The 17645-nt window shown below is 43.6% G+C and overlaps 1 protein-coding gene across 1 annotated transcript in view; it reads right to left on the bottom strand.

The window, feature by feature from the left end:
- Window positions 1–16160, bottom strand: part of SFMBT1 (Scm like with four mbt domains 1) — a 31347-nt gene extending 15187 nt beyond the window's left edge. The window contains exons 1-14 of the mRNA XM_064275184.1: window positions 15887–16160; window positions 15631–15744; window positions 15343–15456; window positions 15053–15166; window positions 14763–14876; window positions 14327–14476; window positions 14108–14199; window positions 13488–13589; window positions 11943–12093; window positions 9624–9706; window positions 6175–6301; window positions 5027–5140; window positions 3360–3402; window positions 1913–1977 (exon numbers count right to left, since the gene is read on the bottom strand). Coding sequence (XP_064131254.1) covers window positions 1913–1977; window positions 3360–3402; window positions 5027–5140; window positions 6175–6301; window positions 9624–9706; window positions 11943–12093; window positions 13488–13589; window positions 14108–14199; window positions 14327–14476; window positions 14763–14876; window positions 15053–15166; window positions 15343–15456; window positions 15631–15744; window positions 15887–16160 — 1657 coding nt within the window. The remainder of the gene's footprint in view (window positions 1–1912; window positions 1978–3359; window positions 3403–5026; window positions 5141–6174; window positions 6302–9623; window positions 9707–11942; window positions 12094–13487; window positions 13590–14107; window positions 14200–14326; window positions 14477–14762; window positions 14877–15052; window positions 15167–15342; window positions 15457–15630; window positions 15745–15886) is intronic.
- Window positions 16161–17645: the final 1485 nt, after the last annotated feature.

The following is a 17645-nucleotide window of genomic DNA, read 5'->3' as shown; positions in this document are numbered from 1 at the left end:
CTTCAAACCACCAAGGTAATTAATTCTGCTTGTTCAACTTGTTTCCAGTTAGATCACTCTACTTGTTAGAGAAGAGGCTTGCAAATAATAATTGAGAAAGACTGCTTCCCACCTACCACTTTGGAACATTACAATTTTTACCCAATACCTTTTTTTCCCCTCCAAACATAGCTTTAAAATGTCCTTGCCTTTACTATCTGTAGCATTTTTCATAAACTTCTGCTTAGGCCAGACTTTTGTCTTTCTTACATGCTTCTGTCATTTGGCTATGCAGACCTTATACTGATGTACTTTTGAACATTCAGCTCATCAGAGAACTCCTTGCTACACTTACTTCAAGTACTACCTCCTTTCCCTTCTCTAGAGCTACAGTGTCCAACGAGGTAGCTACCCGTCACATACAAAAACCCGCTGCCACCGAGTTAATTTCAGCTCACGGTGATATCAGGTACCAGAGAGTAGAACATCTCTAGAGGGTCTTGGCTGTAATCTTTACAGATGCAGATTGCCAGGCCCGACTTCCACAGCACTGCTGGGTGGGTTTGAATCACCAATCTTTAGGTTAGCAGTTGAGTGCAAACTGCTTGTACCACTCAGGGACCTACTAGTCACATAAGCCTATTTAAATTTAAATTAAGTTAAAAATTTAGCTTCTTAGTTGCACTAGTCAGATTTCAAGTGCTCCAGAACTACATGTAGCTGGTGACTGCCGTACTGGATGGCACAGATTAGAACATTCCTGTCACTACACAGAGTTCCATTGCAGGCAGTGCTCTAGGGGACATTTTAAAGTAACAAAATCTGCAATGAAGTTCTAGACTGTGCTCAACCGTCTCAAATGCGTGGCAGATGTGGACCATCATTTTGCAGAAATTTTTGTAAAAAGATTCATTACAACTTGGGGGAATTTTTATTGAAGCACAATATATCATATACATATACAGATGTATCTATGAAAGTTTACAAATCATCAGTACACAGCTAGGTAAATCCTCAAACTGAATACAGCGATGTCAGTATCACCCATGTCAAGAAATCGAACATTATCAGGAGCGCCCTTTCCCCTAAAAGGTAAAAGCATAGATTAGCTTTGCCTCAATATAGTATGTACTCTGTGATGTCTGGCTTCTCTCGCTCAATATGATATTTGTGAGATTCACCCATGTGGACATATAATGCTGTAGTTAGTTCATTCTTATTGCTGTGGTCATTTCACTGCCTGGGCCTAGATGCTAGGCATCACACAGCCAGCAAAGGGGAAGTCAAGAGACGGCCCAGGGAGAGACCACTGGGCCAGGCCTTGGGCCTCCAGCAAAGCTTCCTGTTTCATTTTACCAGGCACTGCCTGGGACAACCTGTTTTTCCAACATCTTTTTTTTTTTTTTTTAATTGTGAAACATACATATAAAGTGTATATATCATGAAAAGGGTTTAAAGAAAATAAACACCCTCCTCTCAGCCATCAGCTTAAGAAAGAGGACTGCCTAAAAAGCCTCAAGTTCTTTATCTAAACTCAGGGAATGATAACATCGACTTCCGGAGCTTTGGCACACAATAAATAGGTGATTGGTAAAGAACAGCTATGATTATTACAAATGGACAGAAACATCAGCCTAAAGATGACTGTTAAACTAAACACACCTTAGACAGTTGTACCTTTTTAAGGAGCCCTGGTGGCACAACAGTTAAGCACTTGGCTGCTAACTGAAAGGACGGTCCAAACCCACCCAACCTGCTTTGCAGGAGAAAGACCTGGCAATCTGCTCCCGTAACGATTACTGCCTGGAAAACCCTATGGGGCATTCTCCTCTGTCACAGTGGGTCACGCTGGGTCACTGTGAGTTGAAAATCAACTCTACAGCACCTAGCAACAACACGGTGCTCTCTACCGTAAGATTATACGTGCTTCTACCTGAGTCTGTGGAGTCCAGCTCCTGATTCTTCAGGCCCTCACGGACAGCCCTCGAGGATGGTATTCTGGGCCAAAGAAAACACAGCAAAGTAGTGAGATGATACTTAAAGTCAATAAAGCGTGATGGTTAGTTTTTTCCAAATCTAAGAAGAAAACAAATATGGCAGATTGAAAAATCTGTAATGGAAGGTACTCCCTTGATCATATTTGGTTTTAGTTTATTTGCCTGCTTGTTTGTTTTTACCAGCAATTGTTTTTAAAACTCCGTGTAGGGTCTGATGAGCCAAGAGGCAGTCTGTAGACAGTATTGTGATACTGCATGTTCAAATGAACTTTCTTTTCATTCATGTGAGCAATAAGTTTATACACTTTCTTGTGGGATTCTTAAACCAAAAGTCAACTATTCATTTTTTCAATAAAACAGAAACATTTCTTATAAAGGGTTTGTTTTCTTCTTCCATCAGTTTTAAAATTACAGACAAATTATATTATGAAAACCAGAAAATTACTCTGTACACAGCAAGCATTAAAAAAGCCTTTTTTTTTTTTCAGAATGCCTCCTGGCTATACTTTTAATCAGTCTTGACAAATAAGTCAAGAAAAAATCCAAGCTCAGTTTTATTGTCATTGCTGTCTAACTTCTTGGAGCCCTGGTAGCACAGTGGTTAAAGCGCTCAGTTGCTAACCAAAAGGTTGGCAGTCCAAACCCACCAGCCACCCCACAGTAAAAAGATGTCGCAGTCTACTTCTGTAAAGATTACACCTTGGAAGCCCTACAGGGCAGTTCTACTCTGTCCAATAGGGTCGCCATGAGTCGTAACCGATTCCACAGCAGCACGTCTAACTTCTCTATCATCTTTAGGCTGACAGAACTCCATGACCTTTCTCTCCATCGCTGTTTTCAGTTTCATTACTCACAAGTCTACAAAGGCAGCTATAAAGTACATTGAAATCAAACCCCAAATGTTTAAACATACACACGTATATACAGAAACCTTTGTATTTTTAAGGTCTGAAGACACCACTTATTAACTGCTTCTCAAAGCTGTGTGTGAAGGTATGCTGCACAGGCTTCTTGCTGAGACACAAAGCCACTCCTGTGAGTGTGTCTTTTCTTTTAGGTTGTTGTCTTCTACTCAAGTTTTTTTTCACTGTGACAAATCACATCGTGATTTACAACTTTGGCTCTCCCTTAAGAAACACCAGCAGGGGGCTCTTATTCTCTGCCTTCAGGCGCTAAAAGAAAAAGGGAAGCTCAATCGGGGGAACATCTTAAGAACGCATTTTACCCTTTTGTATATAAGGCCATTTTAGAAAGTGCAGAATTAAAGAACTAGGCTTCCATCTGAGAAAACAATGGGCACGGAAATACACTCTCTGAAATAGTTCTTTCTCTTTCTCGATACCCTAAACTTTCAAATGTCAGACACACTATCACATTACTTACTGTTTTTCTGGCTGAACCACTGCAATTTTCCTCTGTTTATATACTGTAAGAAGAAAACAAAAATATAAATGCCAATAAAAATAAAAATAACAAAGGAGAAGTTATATATGTATTAAGCTTACGTTAGCATATTTAAAACCTAGTTCTGTGTATTGTTAACTATTGTTGTTGTTAGCTGCCACCAAGCTGATTCCAACTCATGGTGACTCCATGTGTGCAAAGCAGAACCACTCCACAGGGTTTTCAAGGCTGTGACCTTTGGGAAGCAGATCGCCACGCCTGTCTTCCAAGGTACCTCTGGGTAGGTTCACACCGCTAAACTTTCAGCTAATAGTCTAGGGCTTAACTATCTGCGCCACCCAGGATTCCATATTTAACTAGCAAGTTCTATAAATTAGTGGTATGTGTCTGAGTATCTAGACTAAGCACATTTTCTGGGTAGAAGTTTATACAAAGAGCAAGACTAACACTTCCAAGGCTCTGTGAGTCAGTCAACTGCTATGAATACTTTTAAGCAGGAATAAATATTCAAAAGGGAAGCCAATACAACGTTCATAGGGCCTGGAAGGTCTCCTTCTGTTATTCTTTAAAGGAAGCAGAGGATGGCCGCACGCTGAACTTGGTGCCCAGTGGTAGATGATGCTTACAGCAGTCCCAGCTGGCATCTGAATGCAACTGCCTGAGAAATACCAACTGTGAACTGCCAGACTGAGCCCTATCCAAATTCCTAATCAACACAGTTGGAAGGAAGTGCTGATACATGCTACAACATGGATGAACCCTGAAACATTATGCTAAGTGAAAGAAGCCAGTCACAAAAGACTATACACTGTACGATTCCATTTATGGGAATGTCCAGAATAGCCAAGTCTAAAGAGACAGAATGCAGATTAGTGGTTGCCTAGGGGTTTAGGAGGAGGTAGTGGGGGAGAAGGGTGGTGATTACTAATGGATGCACCGTTTCTTTTGGGGGTTGTAAAAATGTTTTAAAATTAGATATTGGTGATGGTTGCAAACTCTTTGGCTACACTAAAAAACTTCTGAATTATATACTTTAAAAGAGCAGATTTTATAGTAAGTTATATCTCGATAAAGTTGTTTTAAGAGAGGGGGATGGAGTTATGTGATGGCATGTCACTTCCATGATTAGATTCTAAATAGACTTGGGCTTGTATCTTGTTCAACATTTCCTGCTCTCTCACTTGCTCTCCCTAAGGGAAGCCAGCTGCCATGCTGTCAGGGGCCCTACGGAGAGGCCCACATGGCAAGCAACTGTAGGACGCCCCTGCCAACAGTTAGCAAGGAACTGAGGCCCTCAGTCCTACAGTCAGGATGAAATGACTCTTGCCAACAGCCATCTGAGTAAGTCTGGGAGCACAGCCTCCCCCGGCGGGACCTGGGGATAACTACAGCCTTGCCTGACTCCTTGACTGCACTTTGTGAGCATCCCAGATCCAAAGGACCCAGCTAAGCTGAACCCAGATTTCTGACTCACAGGAACGATAAGATAATAAATGCTTGATGCAATGAATGACTTCCTACGCAGGAAAAGAAAACCAGAACGTCACTTTGTTCTTCTCTGAACTGTCTGGATTCATCCTCACTGGTGGCAGCAACACAACGAATTATTTAACAACCAATCATCTGACCAAAAAATAGGTGGATACCTCGTGCTCGGCGAGGAGCGCTGAGGGGGTGGCCGTTGGTTTCACACCAACCCAAAGGAAATATATTCATGGACTCCACACTCACAATACATTCAGGTATGGGCTTCTTAGAACCTGTTTCGATTTTTAAGAAAGAAACATATATATATTTTTTAAGGCATCAAATAAACTTCTTTATAACCTGCTTCACAGACAACATTCTACTGTTGCAATAATACAGTCTCTTGAGCATTTTCCTTTTGCACAGAAGTCTCACTTTTTCCTGTGTGATAAACATGAAAACAATAGTCAACTGTCCCCTGAGGGTATTGATACAAGGACCTAAATGGGTAGTAAATGCATGGGGTAACCCTTAGCCAGGGAATAACAAATAAACTACTCGAACTGGTATCATTCAGTCAGTCAACAATGTCACAGTCAATTCCTTGAAATAACTGGAAACCAAAAGTCACGAGTGACTGTTCTCGATGACAGCATTAGTTCTGGTACTCCGGGAAGAAGCCAGAAAGTAGACCAGTGAATTCTAATCGGAACGTGATGCATAAAAGCTGCTCAATAGGGGTTGCATAGAAGTATACATTCAATATTGTCCTTGACTTCTGCACTAAATGCCACTTCTCCAAATCAGAAACAGTAGATGCCCTTTCCTGGCAGCAGGATCAAAAAGGGAGCCAGGCCACCCACAGTCACTGCAGCATGGAGTGCTCACACCGGGGCTTCCGTCCACAAACCTGTCCAATCGCTGACTGCCACTTTTAGTATAATATACTGTTTCTACTTTACATGTTTTTGGTTCTACTGGTTTGGGGTAATAGAAATATTATCTTTTGAATAAACTAGGTATTACTGCTCATGTGCATATATTCTGGTCACATCAAAATGTATGCTATCTGACTTGTACTTTCCCCTTCAAGAAAACAGGGCAATCTGTAGTGAAGGCTTTTTATTCACATTCATTTCCTAGAATTTGAAAATCAAGGACAGGGAAATAAATTTTTAGCTTAGAATCTTGCATTACAAATTAGAAGACCCTGCACAAGACCCCTGTTTAGCTAACTGAGTAAGTTTAACATGCCACATAATAGGAGCGAACAGGAAAAGCCCAGGAGAGGGGCCACAGGAAGCCTTCTTGAGGTGTGGATGCTTACCTTCCAGCTGGAGCCACAGGTAGGCGCCTCTCACTGTAGTAATGGTGGCAATGCACACTTCTTCGGGGAGAAGAGGGTTCACTGCCTCAAGCTTCATGTTCTCTTTAAATTCGTGCTCAGAAATTGACTAGAAAATAAATGAATCAGATCATATACACACTAAGTATTAACTCATGTGCTCAGCTGGGAGACCTTTTTCAAGCAGTATTTAATCCCTATATTCACATTTAAAAGCTGTAATTTTATTTTGTTTTGTTTCTTACTGAAACAAAGGAAAAATGTCTGTCTCCCTCAGTGTTAGAGGCAGTACAATCTTTGAGGTCAGATATTCCTGCATTATTGTTAGCTGTGTGACCCTGGACAAACTGTGTAACCTCTTTTCGCCTCAGTTGTCTATCACACAAAGTGGAAAACACCACCTCACTGGGCTGTTATGAGATTTAAATGGAATAAGGTACCTAAGGCTCTGTGCCCTGAACTAAGTGGCCTTCAATCACTGTCAGGTCACTTCTCCTTCCCTAAAAAGGGCCCTATCGTACCATAAACTGGCTGGTGTCTACCTGCATGTGAATCGTGAAAGGCAGTCAGGATAAATAATCCTTATAAACAGGGGGAAAAGCGCCTTTAAAACATGTTTAAAAATTTTGCAGCTTCTGGGTCAAGATGGAGAACTAAACATCCACATCTGATTATTCTCTTTCTTCTGATGACCTTTTTTCTTTCTTCCTTTTTAAAGACACAAACCCACCAGGTGGATATAACAGCAGATAACAACAATATTTTATAAGCTAACATTTATCACAGAGTCTACTGGTAACGTAGCAGATCAAAGAAAGGTGAATCTAAGCTGGCAGTGAGGAAAGCTAAGAGCTAAGACCACCAGGTACTAGGCAACTGGAGGTGGAGGAGAAATAGACAAAATAAGGATCTACTGAAACATTTGAGAAGCATTTAGATCATGCCATCACTTCTCCACTCCACACCCCAGGGCAACTGTGCCTCCCTCCCGCCCCCCCCACCCCCACAGTAGGTAAAATCTATCTGCTAGTGACAGTAAAATACAAGACCCCCAGGCAAGGAGACACAAGGAACTGTTAAGGGCATACATGAAGTACCAAAAACAGAGGAATGCTGGGCTGCCCAGCCCTTGGCTCCTGCTTATCCACTAGAACTCCAGCAGCCAGGCCTCTACCATCCAGGCAGGGGACTAGAAGAGATTACTTGTGATAATCTGATCAGCCCAAGAGAAACGCATAAAGGTATGGATTTATATTTCCCCAACAAATGGCAGCCAAATCCTACCCTATAGGGAAGTTCAAAGTTGACAAGCCCTGCCCACATGCTCAGAGTTTCCAGTCAGCTTTGTGTTGTTGTTTTTAAGTGCTCCATTCTTAAATGTAAGAAACAACAAAGGATTACCAGGCATCTAAGGATAAAAAAAATATGGAAGCTAAAAATCAAAACAAGCAACTTGGAGAAAGCAAAGATTACACAAGAAGAAAAGCTTCTTAAAAGGGGAAACAAACAAACAAACAAAAAACCCCAAACCCATTGCTGTCGAGTCAATGCCGATTCTTCAGGACCCTATAGGACAGAGCAGGACTGCCCCATAGAGTTTCCAAGAAGCGGCTGGTGGATTCAAACAGCCAGCCTCTTGGTTAGCAGCCAAATTCTTAACCACTGCGTCACCAGGGCTCCCCTAAAAGGGGAGGAGATGTTTAATTAATATCCTCAGAGAGATAAGAAAAGCAACTGAATTCTTAAGACTAGTACGCTATTAAAAATAAATATTCAGAAAAAAATAGTTCTGGAAAATAAAAAACCTGATACCAAAAACTCAAAAGAAGGATTGAAAGATACTTTAGGAAATCTTTCAGAAAGCAAAGCAAAAGGACTAAGAAAGAGAAAACAGGAGGAAAAAGACAAAAGAAGGCTTGATCCAGGGGACCAACATCCAGTAAGAATACCAGAAAGAGTGGAGAGAAAATGGAAGGAAGGAAATCAAAGAAGTGATTCATGAAAATGTCCCAGCACTGAAGGCCTGGGACACTAAGTGCCCACTGAGAAGCCAGCACACTGGACAAAAACAGGCCCACATCAAAACCCATCACTACAAACGTGGTGACAAAGAAGTTCTGTAACCTTCCAGGGAAGGGGAATAAGCAGATCTACAAAAGATAAAGGGTAAAAATGGCTTTGAATTTCTTGACAGCAACACTGGCAAAAGCAGACAACAAATCAATGCTTTCAAAATTCTGAAATAAAATAGCCTAAAATTCCATACTGAACCAAACTATCAGTCAAGTTACTAGAATAAAGCCCTTTACCTCCCTTGCATCCTGTCACAGGAAGCTACCGAAAGATGGGATCCACCAAAACAAAGGAGAAACCAACAAACAGGAAGCCATGATATATGAAACAGGGGCCCCAAGTCATAAGAAAGAGGAGGAGTAATTTGCTGGGTGATAGTGAAGGGCAGTCACAGAATTACACCTACACAGCAAGCCTAGAGAACAACCGGACCAGAGAGAGAGAGAGAATGGAGGTTGCTGGAAAGGATGTCTCCAAGAAAAATATTAGAAATGATAAATTCCTGACGTGTTTGCCTTTGTAGAAAATAGTAACGAGAGGCTACTGGGAAGTGTGGAAAGAACTAACAATCAATACAAAGAAAATTATGCAAATGGAAAGCAAGGCAACTATCAGCTTGAGGACAAATAAAAAGGAGACATAACCATAAAATAGTGCTCAGCTATGAATAATATTTGAATACATATAATAATGTAAACAGTCAAAAATCTAGGTTTAACCAAAAATTGTAACTTAACTCTAACAGGAAGGAGAGGCAGGTAAGCCAAAGGGGAAAGATAATGTAAAATAGCTAAATTCTCACCATAGTACAGAACCAGCAGATACGTCTAAAATTAATGACTCAAAACACAGCAGCATATTATTTAGAAAGTGAAGAAGTATAAATACCAGAATTACAGCGAGAAGGAGAGAAAGTAGTTACCTATGGGAAGGAAAAGGGGTGGGGCACGGAACAGTCGAGAGGGACAGGACTGTTTTTTTGTGTTCTAAGCCTTTCAGTGCTAGTTGGCTTTTTAAACCACATGCATGTATTATTTTGATATATGTATTTTTAAATAGGTTTAAAAATTTATCTCCACTTATTATTTCAACATTTTTCCATATTACTGAACCGTCAAGAATAATTTTGAACTAAAATTTCAAATTCATGTGATTTCAGCTAATACGAAACTTTTAAAACTAACGGATTAACTTTTACAGTACATGCATTTTTCTTTGAACCATTTTATTACACCCGATAAGGTGCTAATCTGGGTTGAGTGTAGTGACTGACTTCATTGCAGTGATCATAAAAAGCAGAGAAGCACAGAGTCACCGGCAGCCCCAGGCAGTGCCTGTGAGGGGACAGGGGCTCTCACCGAAGGGAAGCACCTCTGGGGAGCAGCTTCAGCACCACACTGTTTGAGGTAGTCAGCCCAATCAAAGTCCTGGCTGGGGTAGCCTAGATGGGACAAAAGAACAGCAATTCACACCACACATGCCTACCTGCTAGACACACACCTACAACTTCCAGTTTTCCTCATTTGGAGACTTTGATCATTCTACATGGAGTAAAACCCACTGCTATCAAACTGATACCTACTCAGCGACCCTATACGACAGAGCAGAACTGCCCTATGGGGTTTCTAAGGCTGTAATCTTTATGGAAGCAGATTGCCAGGTCTTTTCTCCCTCTAAGCCGCTGGGTAGGTTCAAATTGCCAATCTTTGGTTTAGCAGCTCAGCGCTTAACCACCACACTACAGGGCTCCTTAGAAGGGGGGAAAAAAAAAGAAAGGCACCCTATAAAGCCAAAGCTTTGTTAATTTTATAAAATAGAGCAATTCTGGTCAAATTATAATAATGCAATAAAATTCTCTGGATAAATTTTTAAACTTTCAAGTTTCAAACAAAGCACCTATTATGAGCAATATTTTATATGGTTAATTTCTGACAATTTACCAAAACAATTTTAGATAGTACAACTGGATTTGACTCAGATATATAAATTCAGTCTTATAATCAATTCTATTATGTCTTAGGCTTTGAAGGAAAAGAGGCAGTAAATATTCTACAGTACTGTTTAATCAACAAAAACTATTTTTCTCCGATCAAGCTATTTCCTTCAAGGTCCTGGCTGATACAATTCTCTTTGCTGAAAGACTGTTCATTTTGTTTTCAGATTCATGTTCTGTAGAAGCTCAATGTTCTTAAAACCTGAATCATGAAGTCATTAAGTCTACAAGGTTCCTGATAGATCTCTAATCTGATGCCCTCACTCAGTACTACTGTGTGTGAGGAGCTGGGCCAAATCTACTGTCTGAGCTGCTCTCTGGCCCTGCAGAGCTTACTAGCTCACAGACACAGAGTGGGTCAGATGGCATCCTGCAACCAAAGGGTCCCTGCAATCACCTTCCTTGCCCAACTCAAACTGGTACCATGTTCTCCCTCTGCCCCCACCTCAATTCCTGACGGTAAGCTATCTGATTTTTCAGTTCCATAATCCACCACCTTCCCTCCATCTACAAAGACAGTAGAGTTGTCTATAACAATGCTAAAACCTTCAATATCTTTAATAATTGTTTTTCCTTTTCATATAAAGGCGGCAGGCAGGATGGAGACCTTGGGATGGATGTCTAGAGCCTTCCCCCAGAGCTCGAGTTTCCTCCTGTAGGTGTTGCCCCACCCCATCCCCACCCGCCCTCACTGTGTGTTCACTGATGGAGGAGGCTGGGAAGTTCTGTTTCCCCCTCCTTTCTCCTTGAAGGAACAGACTGGGTCCTACTCATTTCTGTTTCCCCAGTGACAAGCCCAATGCCTGGCTCACAGTAAACACTCAATAAATGTTTGTCGAATGAAGGAAAGGCTAAATAGAAGGCAGAAGGTCCAGTGGTTTATGAGCCCCGTTAACACAAAAGAGCACCTTCCAGCCCAGTGGTCCAGCAGGCACCATTTAGAAAGCCCCATAATACAGTATACATAGCTCATCAATCAAATAATCTGATTTGCTGATACAAAAATCAGATAAACATCTGACACTTTAAATTTGCCACATACTTTAAAGTTAAAAAAGATAAAAAAAAATTTCAGTGAAGCTCAACTAAGTTATATTGAACAGCCTTGATTACAGGGTCCAATATTACATTTTGCAAAATTGCTAACACCAGGAAAAGGAACCATTACTTCCCTACTTACAGCCTCTCTGAGCCCTACTCTTGTCTGAAGGGTCTGAAGTCTGAAGGGTCTCCTTCTATGATGAGGTCCAAAAACCTAAAAAGTATTAAAAATCTGCCTCTAACTCTGGCCCTAATGCCTCTTCTCATGAACCAGCTCCCAACACATACTGTGTCCTATCCCACCCACCTGTGACCTCCCAAGAGGCACCAGATGGAATGAACTAAAGAACCAGCAGAGAACTCCAGGCTTGAACCTGGCCTTCCAGGTTTTATGAAGATGTGTTTAACAAGATATGAGAATTGAACACGCTTTATGTAAGTGTTTTAGCTTGATATGTAAGTCTGAAATATGTAAGTATATGGAACCCGAGTCTTCATTTACACTTCTCAGGCTCCAAAAATGTTAGTGGTAGGCTGGGGCATGAGAAGAGAGAGGACTACAGATCCGGGTAATCCCATCTGGTAAATCTCACTTCAAGGAAGAGCTCCCAATGGACAGTTCAGACAAAAAGCAGAAACACACCTGGAGGGGGACTGATGTGTAAACCATTCTTCAGACTCCACTGCACAGGGAAAATACCAGGGCTGTCGACGTGGCACACAAAAGATCGCCGGGCGTGACTCTCTGGTCGCAAATCATCCATTTCCACCAGAAAGTACTTCTCATCAAAAACCTGTGCACACAGGACGGGAACCATCCCCGAAGACAACTCATCAGACATGAAAGGGACTGGTCAGCGGGTGGGAGAGAGACGCTGATGAAGAGTGAGCTAATTATATCAGGTGGACACTTGAAATTGTGTTGGCAACTCTTGTCTGGAAGGGGGGATGGGAGGATAGAGAGAGAGGGAAGCTGGCAAAATTGTCACGAAAGGAGAGACTGAAAGGGCTGACTCAAGAGGGGGAAAGCAAGTGGGAGTAGGGAGTGAGATGTATGTAAACTTATATGTGACAGACTGATTGGATTTGTAAACGTTCACTTGAAGCTTAATAAAAGTTAATAAAAAAAAAAAAAACCCGTGCACAGAATTTTAACAGATAGAACAGACAAAGGGTTTTATGTATGTATATGTAAATACATGTCTCTTCCTTGGCATAGCCAGGCAGGTTACCAAAGTTCATAGCTACACTGGGTATTAATGCTACTAAGCACTCAATAAATGTTAGCTCTGTGTCAGGTACTGTTTTAATTAAATGCTTTTTATGTTATTAATTTAATTTTAATCTTTTTAACAATCTAATGATGTAGGTACGATTATCAATCCCATTTTGCAGGTAAGGAAGTTGAGTTTAAAGAGACGTTAAATAACTTGCCCAAGGTTACACAGTCAGGAAGAAACAGAACCTGGACGCAAACCCAAAAGTTGATTTAAGCTTGGTAAGTGGTTGGCTATGCCAGTCTGTTAGAGTTTCAGATCCAAGCCCAGCTTCAAACGCCACAGAAAGGGTGATACTGAACCTCCCTAGGCTCCGTACCACCCCACGTCCCTTCAGACTCCACACAGGGCCTTCTGACCTCACCTGCAAGTTCGGCACCCCTCCTTGCTCTTGAGAACAATCTTCTTCCAATGTAAAGAAAATTTAAAACTCACCAGACCAGACAATACAGCACTCAGACGATTCCTCTAAGTGCACTTGACTTTCAGGTCTACTGTCAGTAAAGGGGCTTCCACCCTAAACTGAACTCCTCTTTATGCCTCAGTTCTAGCAGCTGAGTATCTGGACCTTGACAGCCTGCCCCATTCTTACGGTTACTACTGACTGGACGCACTGCCTTACTTTTGTCAGTCTTCTAAAAGACTGAAGTCTGAATCCGGACTATATGGCTGGAGCTGTCCTGCTACCAGATCTTCTGACACCTGCAGCTTGCTCCTCCAGGCTCCCACACAGCTCCTGCCTCAGCTCAGCCCTGTGCCTGGCTGGACATTGCTGACACTGCCTGCCTCCCTATTTTTCAGATACTGTGGTCTACCTGCTGGTTAAACCTCCTTGGGTTAGGTACTTCTAGGCCTGCTCTAAAGAATGCACCCCCGCTCCCCTGGTCCCCAGGTCCTCGACCCCATTTTACCTTAATAACAGTAGCAGGAGAGATCCCAAAAGGAGACCAGGGGTCCACAGCTTCTAATTTCATGTTTACAGAGAAAGCATGAGTGCCAATCACTTGTTTGTCCTGAAATGCAAACACCAACATGGAATAAAAACATAGTATGTTCACAGTAATTTTATACTCAGTTGTAGCTGAATACTGCTCTAATTAATGAGAACGGCTGAACTGTGCCACTTCTGGTAAATAAATCTAATCCTGTAATTTTCTTCCCTGGGCGGGGGGGGGGGGTGGGAGGGGGGAAGAACCATAGAAAAAGTCTGTGAAAGTACTCCCACATTTTGAACACAAGGGAGATGAGGAGGAAAAAATAAATCTATTTTATAGCAAGTTAGGGCTACGTCATTAAGAGTAGGAAAGAAAAGTTTCAAAAAATGCTTTAAGGGAACCTTGGAGGAAACCTCAACTACTGTTAGAGGAACAGAAAGATGACCGTCACTTCAGCCTTAAAGCCTCCTCCCCGCTCCAAGGGCGACAGCACTCTGACTGACTGCAGGGGTTCCCTTATACCCCTCCTCTCCCCTCATTGCTCCACTCTTCTCTGAGGAGCTAAACACCCACCTGTCCCATGCTTTTGTTCTTACCTTAAATAAGTAAGATGGTAGTGGCTCCTCCTCCTCTCTCACTTTGGCCAAGATCTCCTGCCACTCAGCTTCATTTTTCAGATGTCTGATGGCTTTAGCAAAACAAGGCATAGTGCTTTAGATGATGGGAAAACCTACACACTTCTTAGCCATTCTAAAGCACCCACGTACGCACACTCACTCTTCACTCTGAGAGCACCCACGTACGCAGTCACTCACTCTCCACTCTGAGAGCACCCATGTACGCGCAGTCACTCTCCACCCTGAGAGCACCCACGTACGCGCACTCACTCTCCACCCTGAGAGGACCCACGTACGCACAGTCACTCTCCACTCTGACAGCACCCACGTACGCACTCACTCTCCACTCTGAGAGCACCCACGTACGCAGTCACTCACTCTCCACTCTGAGAGCACCCACGTACGCAGTCACTCGCTCTCCACTCTGAGAGCACCCACGTACGCAGTCACTCACTCTCCACCCTGAGAGCACCCACGTACGCGCACTCACTCTCCACCCTGAGAGCACCCACGTACGCACTCACTCTCCACTCTGAGAGCACCCACGTACGCACTCACTCTCCACTCTGAGAGCACCCACGTACGCAGTCACTCGCTCTCCACTCTGAGAGCACCCACGTACGCAGTCACTCACTCTCCACCCTGAGAGCACCCACGTACGCGCACTCACTCTCCACCCTGAGAGCACCCACGTACGTGCAGTCACTCTCCACCGAGAGCACCCACATACGCGCACTCCCTCTCCACCCTGAGAGGACCCACGTACACACAGTCACTCTCCACTCTGAGAGCACCCACGTACGCACTCACTCTCCACTCTGAGAGCACCCACGTACGCAGTCACTCACTCTCCACTCTGAGAGCACCCACGTACGCAGTCACTCGCTCTCCACTCTGAGAGCACCCACATACGCAGTCACTCACTCTCCACCCTGAGAGCACCCACGTACGCGCACTCACTCTCCACCCTGAGAGCACCCACGTACGTGCAGTCACTCTCCACCGAGAGCACCCACATACGCGCACTCCCTCTCCACCCTGAGAGGACCCACGTACACACAGTCACTCTCCACTCTGAGAGCACCCACGTACGCACTCACTCTCCACTCTGAGAGCACCCACGTACGCAGTCACTCACTCTCCACTCTGAGAGCACCCACGTACGCAGTCACTCGCTCTCCACTCTGAGAGCACCCACGTACGCAGTCACTCACTCTCCACCCTGAGAGCACCCACGTACGCGCACTCACTCTCCACCCTGAGAGCACCCACGTACGTGCAGTCACTCTCCACCGAGAGCACCCACATACGCGCACTCCCTCTCCACCCTGAGAGGACCCACGTACACACAGTCACTCTCCACTCTGACAGCACCCACGTACGCACTCACTCTCCACTCTGAGAGCACCCACGTACGCACACTCACTCTCCACTCTGAGAGCACCCACGTACGCAGTCACTCACTCTCCACTCTGAGAGCACCCACGTACGCAGTCACTCACTCTCCACCCTGAGAGCACCCACGTACGCGCAGTCACTCTCCACCCTGAGAGCACCCACGTACGCACAGTCACTCTCCACCGAGAGCACCCACATACGCGCACTCCCTCTCCACCCTGAGAGGACCCACGTACACACAGTCACTCTCCACTCTGAGAGCACCCACGTACGCAGTCACTCACTCTCCACTCTGAGAGCACCCACGTACGCAGTCACTCACTCTCCACTCTGAGAGCACCCACGTACGCAGTCACTCACTCTCCACTCTGAGAGCACCCACGTACGCACAGTCACTCTCCCCTCTGAGAGCACCCACGTACGCGCACTCGCTCTCCACCCTGAGAGCACCCACGTACGCGCACTCGCTCTCCACCCTGAGAGCACCCACGTACGCGCACTCGCTCTCCACCCTGAGAGGACCCACGTACGCGCAGTCACTCTCCACCCTGTGAGCACCCACATACGCGCACTCACTCTCCACTCTGAGAGCGCCCACGTACGCACAGTCACTCTCCACTGAGAGCACCCACATACGCACAGTTACTCTCCACCCCGAGGGCGCCCACGTACGCACAGTCACTCTCCACCTTGAGGGCGCCCACATACACACAGTCACTCTCTACTCTGAAAGCACCCACGTACAGTCACTCTCCACTCTAAGAAAACCCACATACACACACTCACTCTCCACTCTGAAAGCACCCACGTACACACAGTCACTCTCCACTGGGAAAAGGAAAGGCTCAAGTCCATTTATACCGGTCTTCGCTCAGGACCTGCATGTAACCTCAGTACTGTCTGCTCTGGTCAGGGCCTGGAGAGTAAGTTTTGTGAAAACGCCTGACCGCAAGATCATAAGGATTGCTGCAGTCAGTAAAAATAACAGAACACACAATCCCAACTGGGGCACACGATGATAAATGCAAAATGATTTTTAAAAAACTAGAGTTATAATATTTTTGGAACTTCTTTTAATCAATAATTTGCTGTGAACCCAAAATCTGTTCTACTACTATGCCTATCTGAATGCTAGAAGAGAGTTTTTCTTTAATTTTATCAAGTGGTCAACATGGGTAGGGGCAGAAGTCTGTGGTATGTGTGGCAAATTATAAAAGTAATAAAACACCAAAGGAGAAACAGGTATTTAACAACTCCACATAATTTTTTTTTTTTATAATCTATTATGTGAACTAACAAAGGCTTTCAGGATATGCAGAATGATGCATTTTCCAGTCTGATATTAATAATAATATAACAAAATGTTAATAATGAAAACAAAAAATGGTATATTATTCTTCACCTAATGGGGGCTGAAGTTCATATCCCTGTTGAGTGGCCCAACCGACGTGATGCAGAAATGGATCCAAGTAATACAACCAGTGTTCAAAATCGTCAGAGCTTTCAAGTCCTTCGTACCGCAGCTTCAGCCTTCCCCCGATGTTTTCAACTACAGTAACAATCCAAGTGCTTAAAGAGTCCTGGAAAGCTTGACATTCTAGCCTCGAACCAGGAGCAATGAGATCTAAAGGATTCCTCCCATTACGAAGCTGTAGGTAAGAAAGGGAAATGCTTAAAAAAGAGAAGTCGACATAATATAAAGGAGCCCTGGTAGTACAATGGTTAAACTTGGCAGTTCAAACCCACCCACCTGCTCGCTCTGGGGGAGAAATACCTGGCAATCTGTTTCCGTGAAGTTTATGGCCTCAAAAACCCTATGAGGCAGCTCTACTACTCTGTCACACTGGGTCACTATGAGTGAAAAATCGACTCAATGGCATGTAACAACATAGTATTTTTAAAATGTCAAATTTTAAATGATCAAAAAGCAGACTCTATGTCAGATCTGTTTTAAAAAAAAAAACAAAAACCCGTGATTTTGAAATGCCAAATATCATACAGGACTCTTACTATATCACTTCTAGGTGATATGAAAATGTTTATCTTAAAGAAAATTTACCTATAATGCAATAAAACTATGCTACTAGATCTCTAACTCTAGGGCTATGTTAGTTTCATT

This window comes from Loxodonta africana, chromosome 22 (assembly GCF_030014295.1).
Source record: "Loxodonta africana isolate mLoxAfr1 chromosome 22, mLoxAfr1.hap2, whole genome shotgun sequence".
Classification (NCBI taxonomy): domain Eukaryota; kingdom Metazoa; phylum Chordata; class Mammalia; order Proboscidea; family Elephantidae; genus Loxodonta; species Loxodonta africana.
This window is presented reverse-complemented; position numbering and strand designations above follow the sequence as displayed.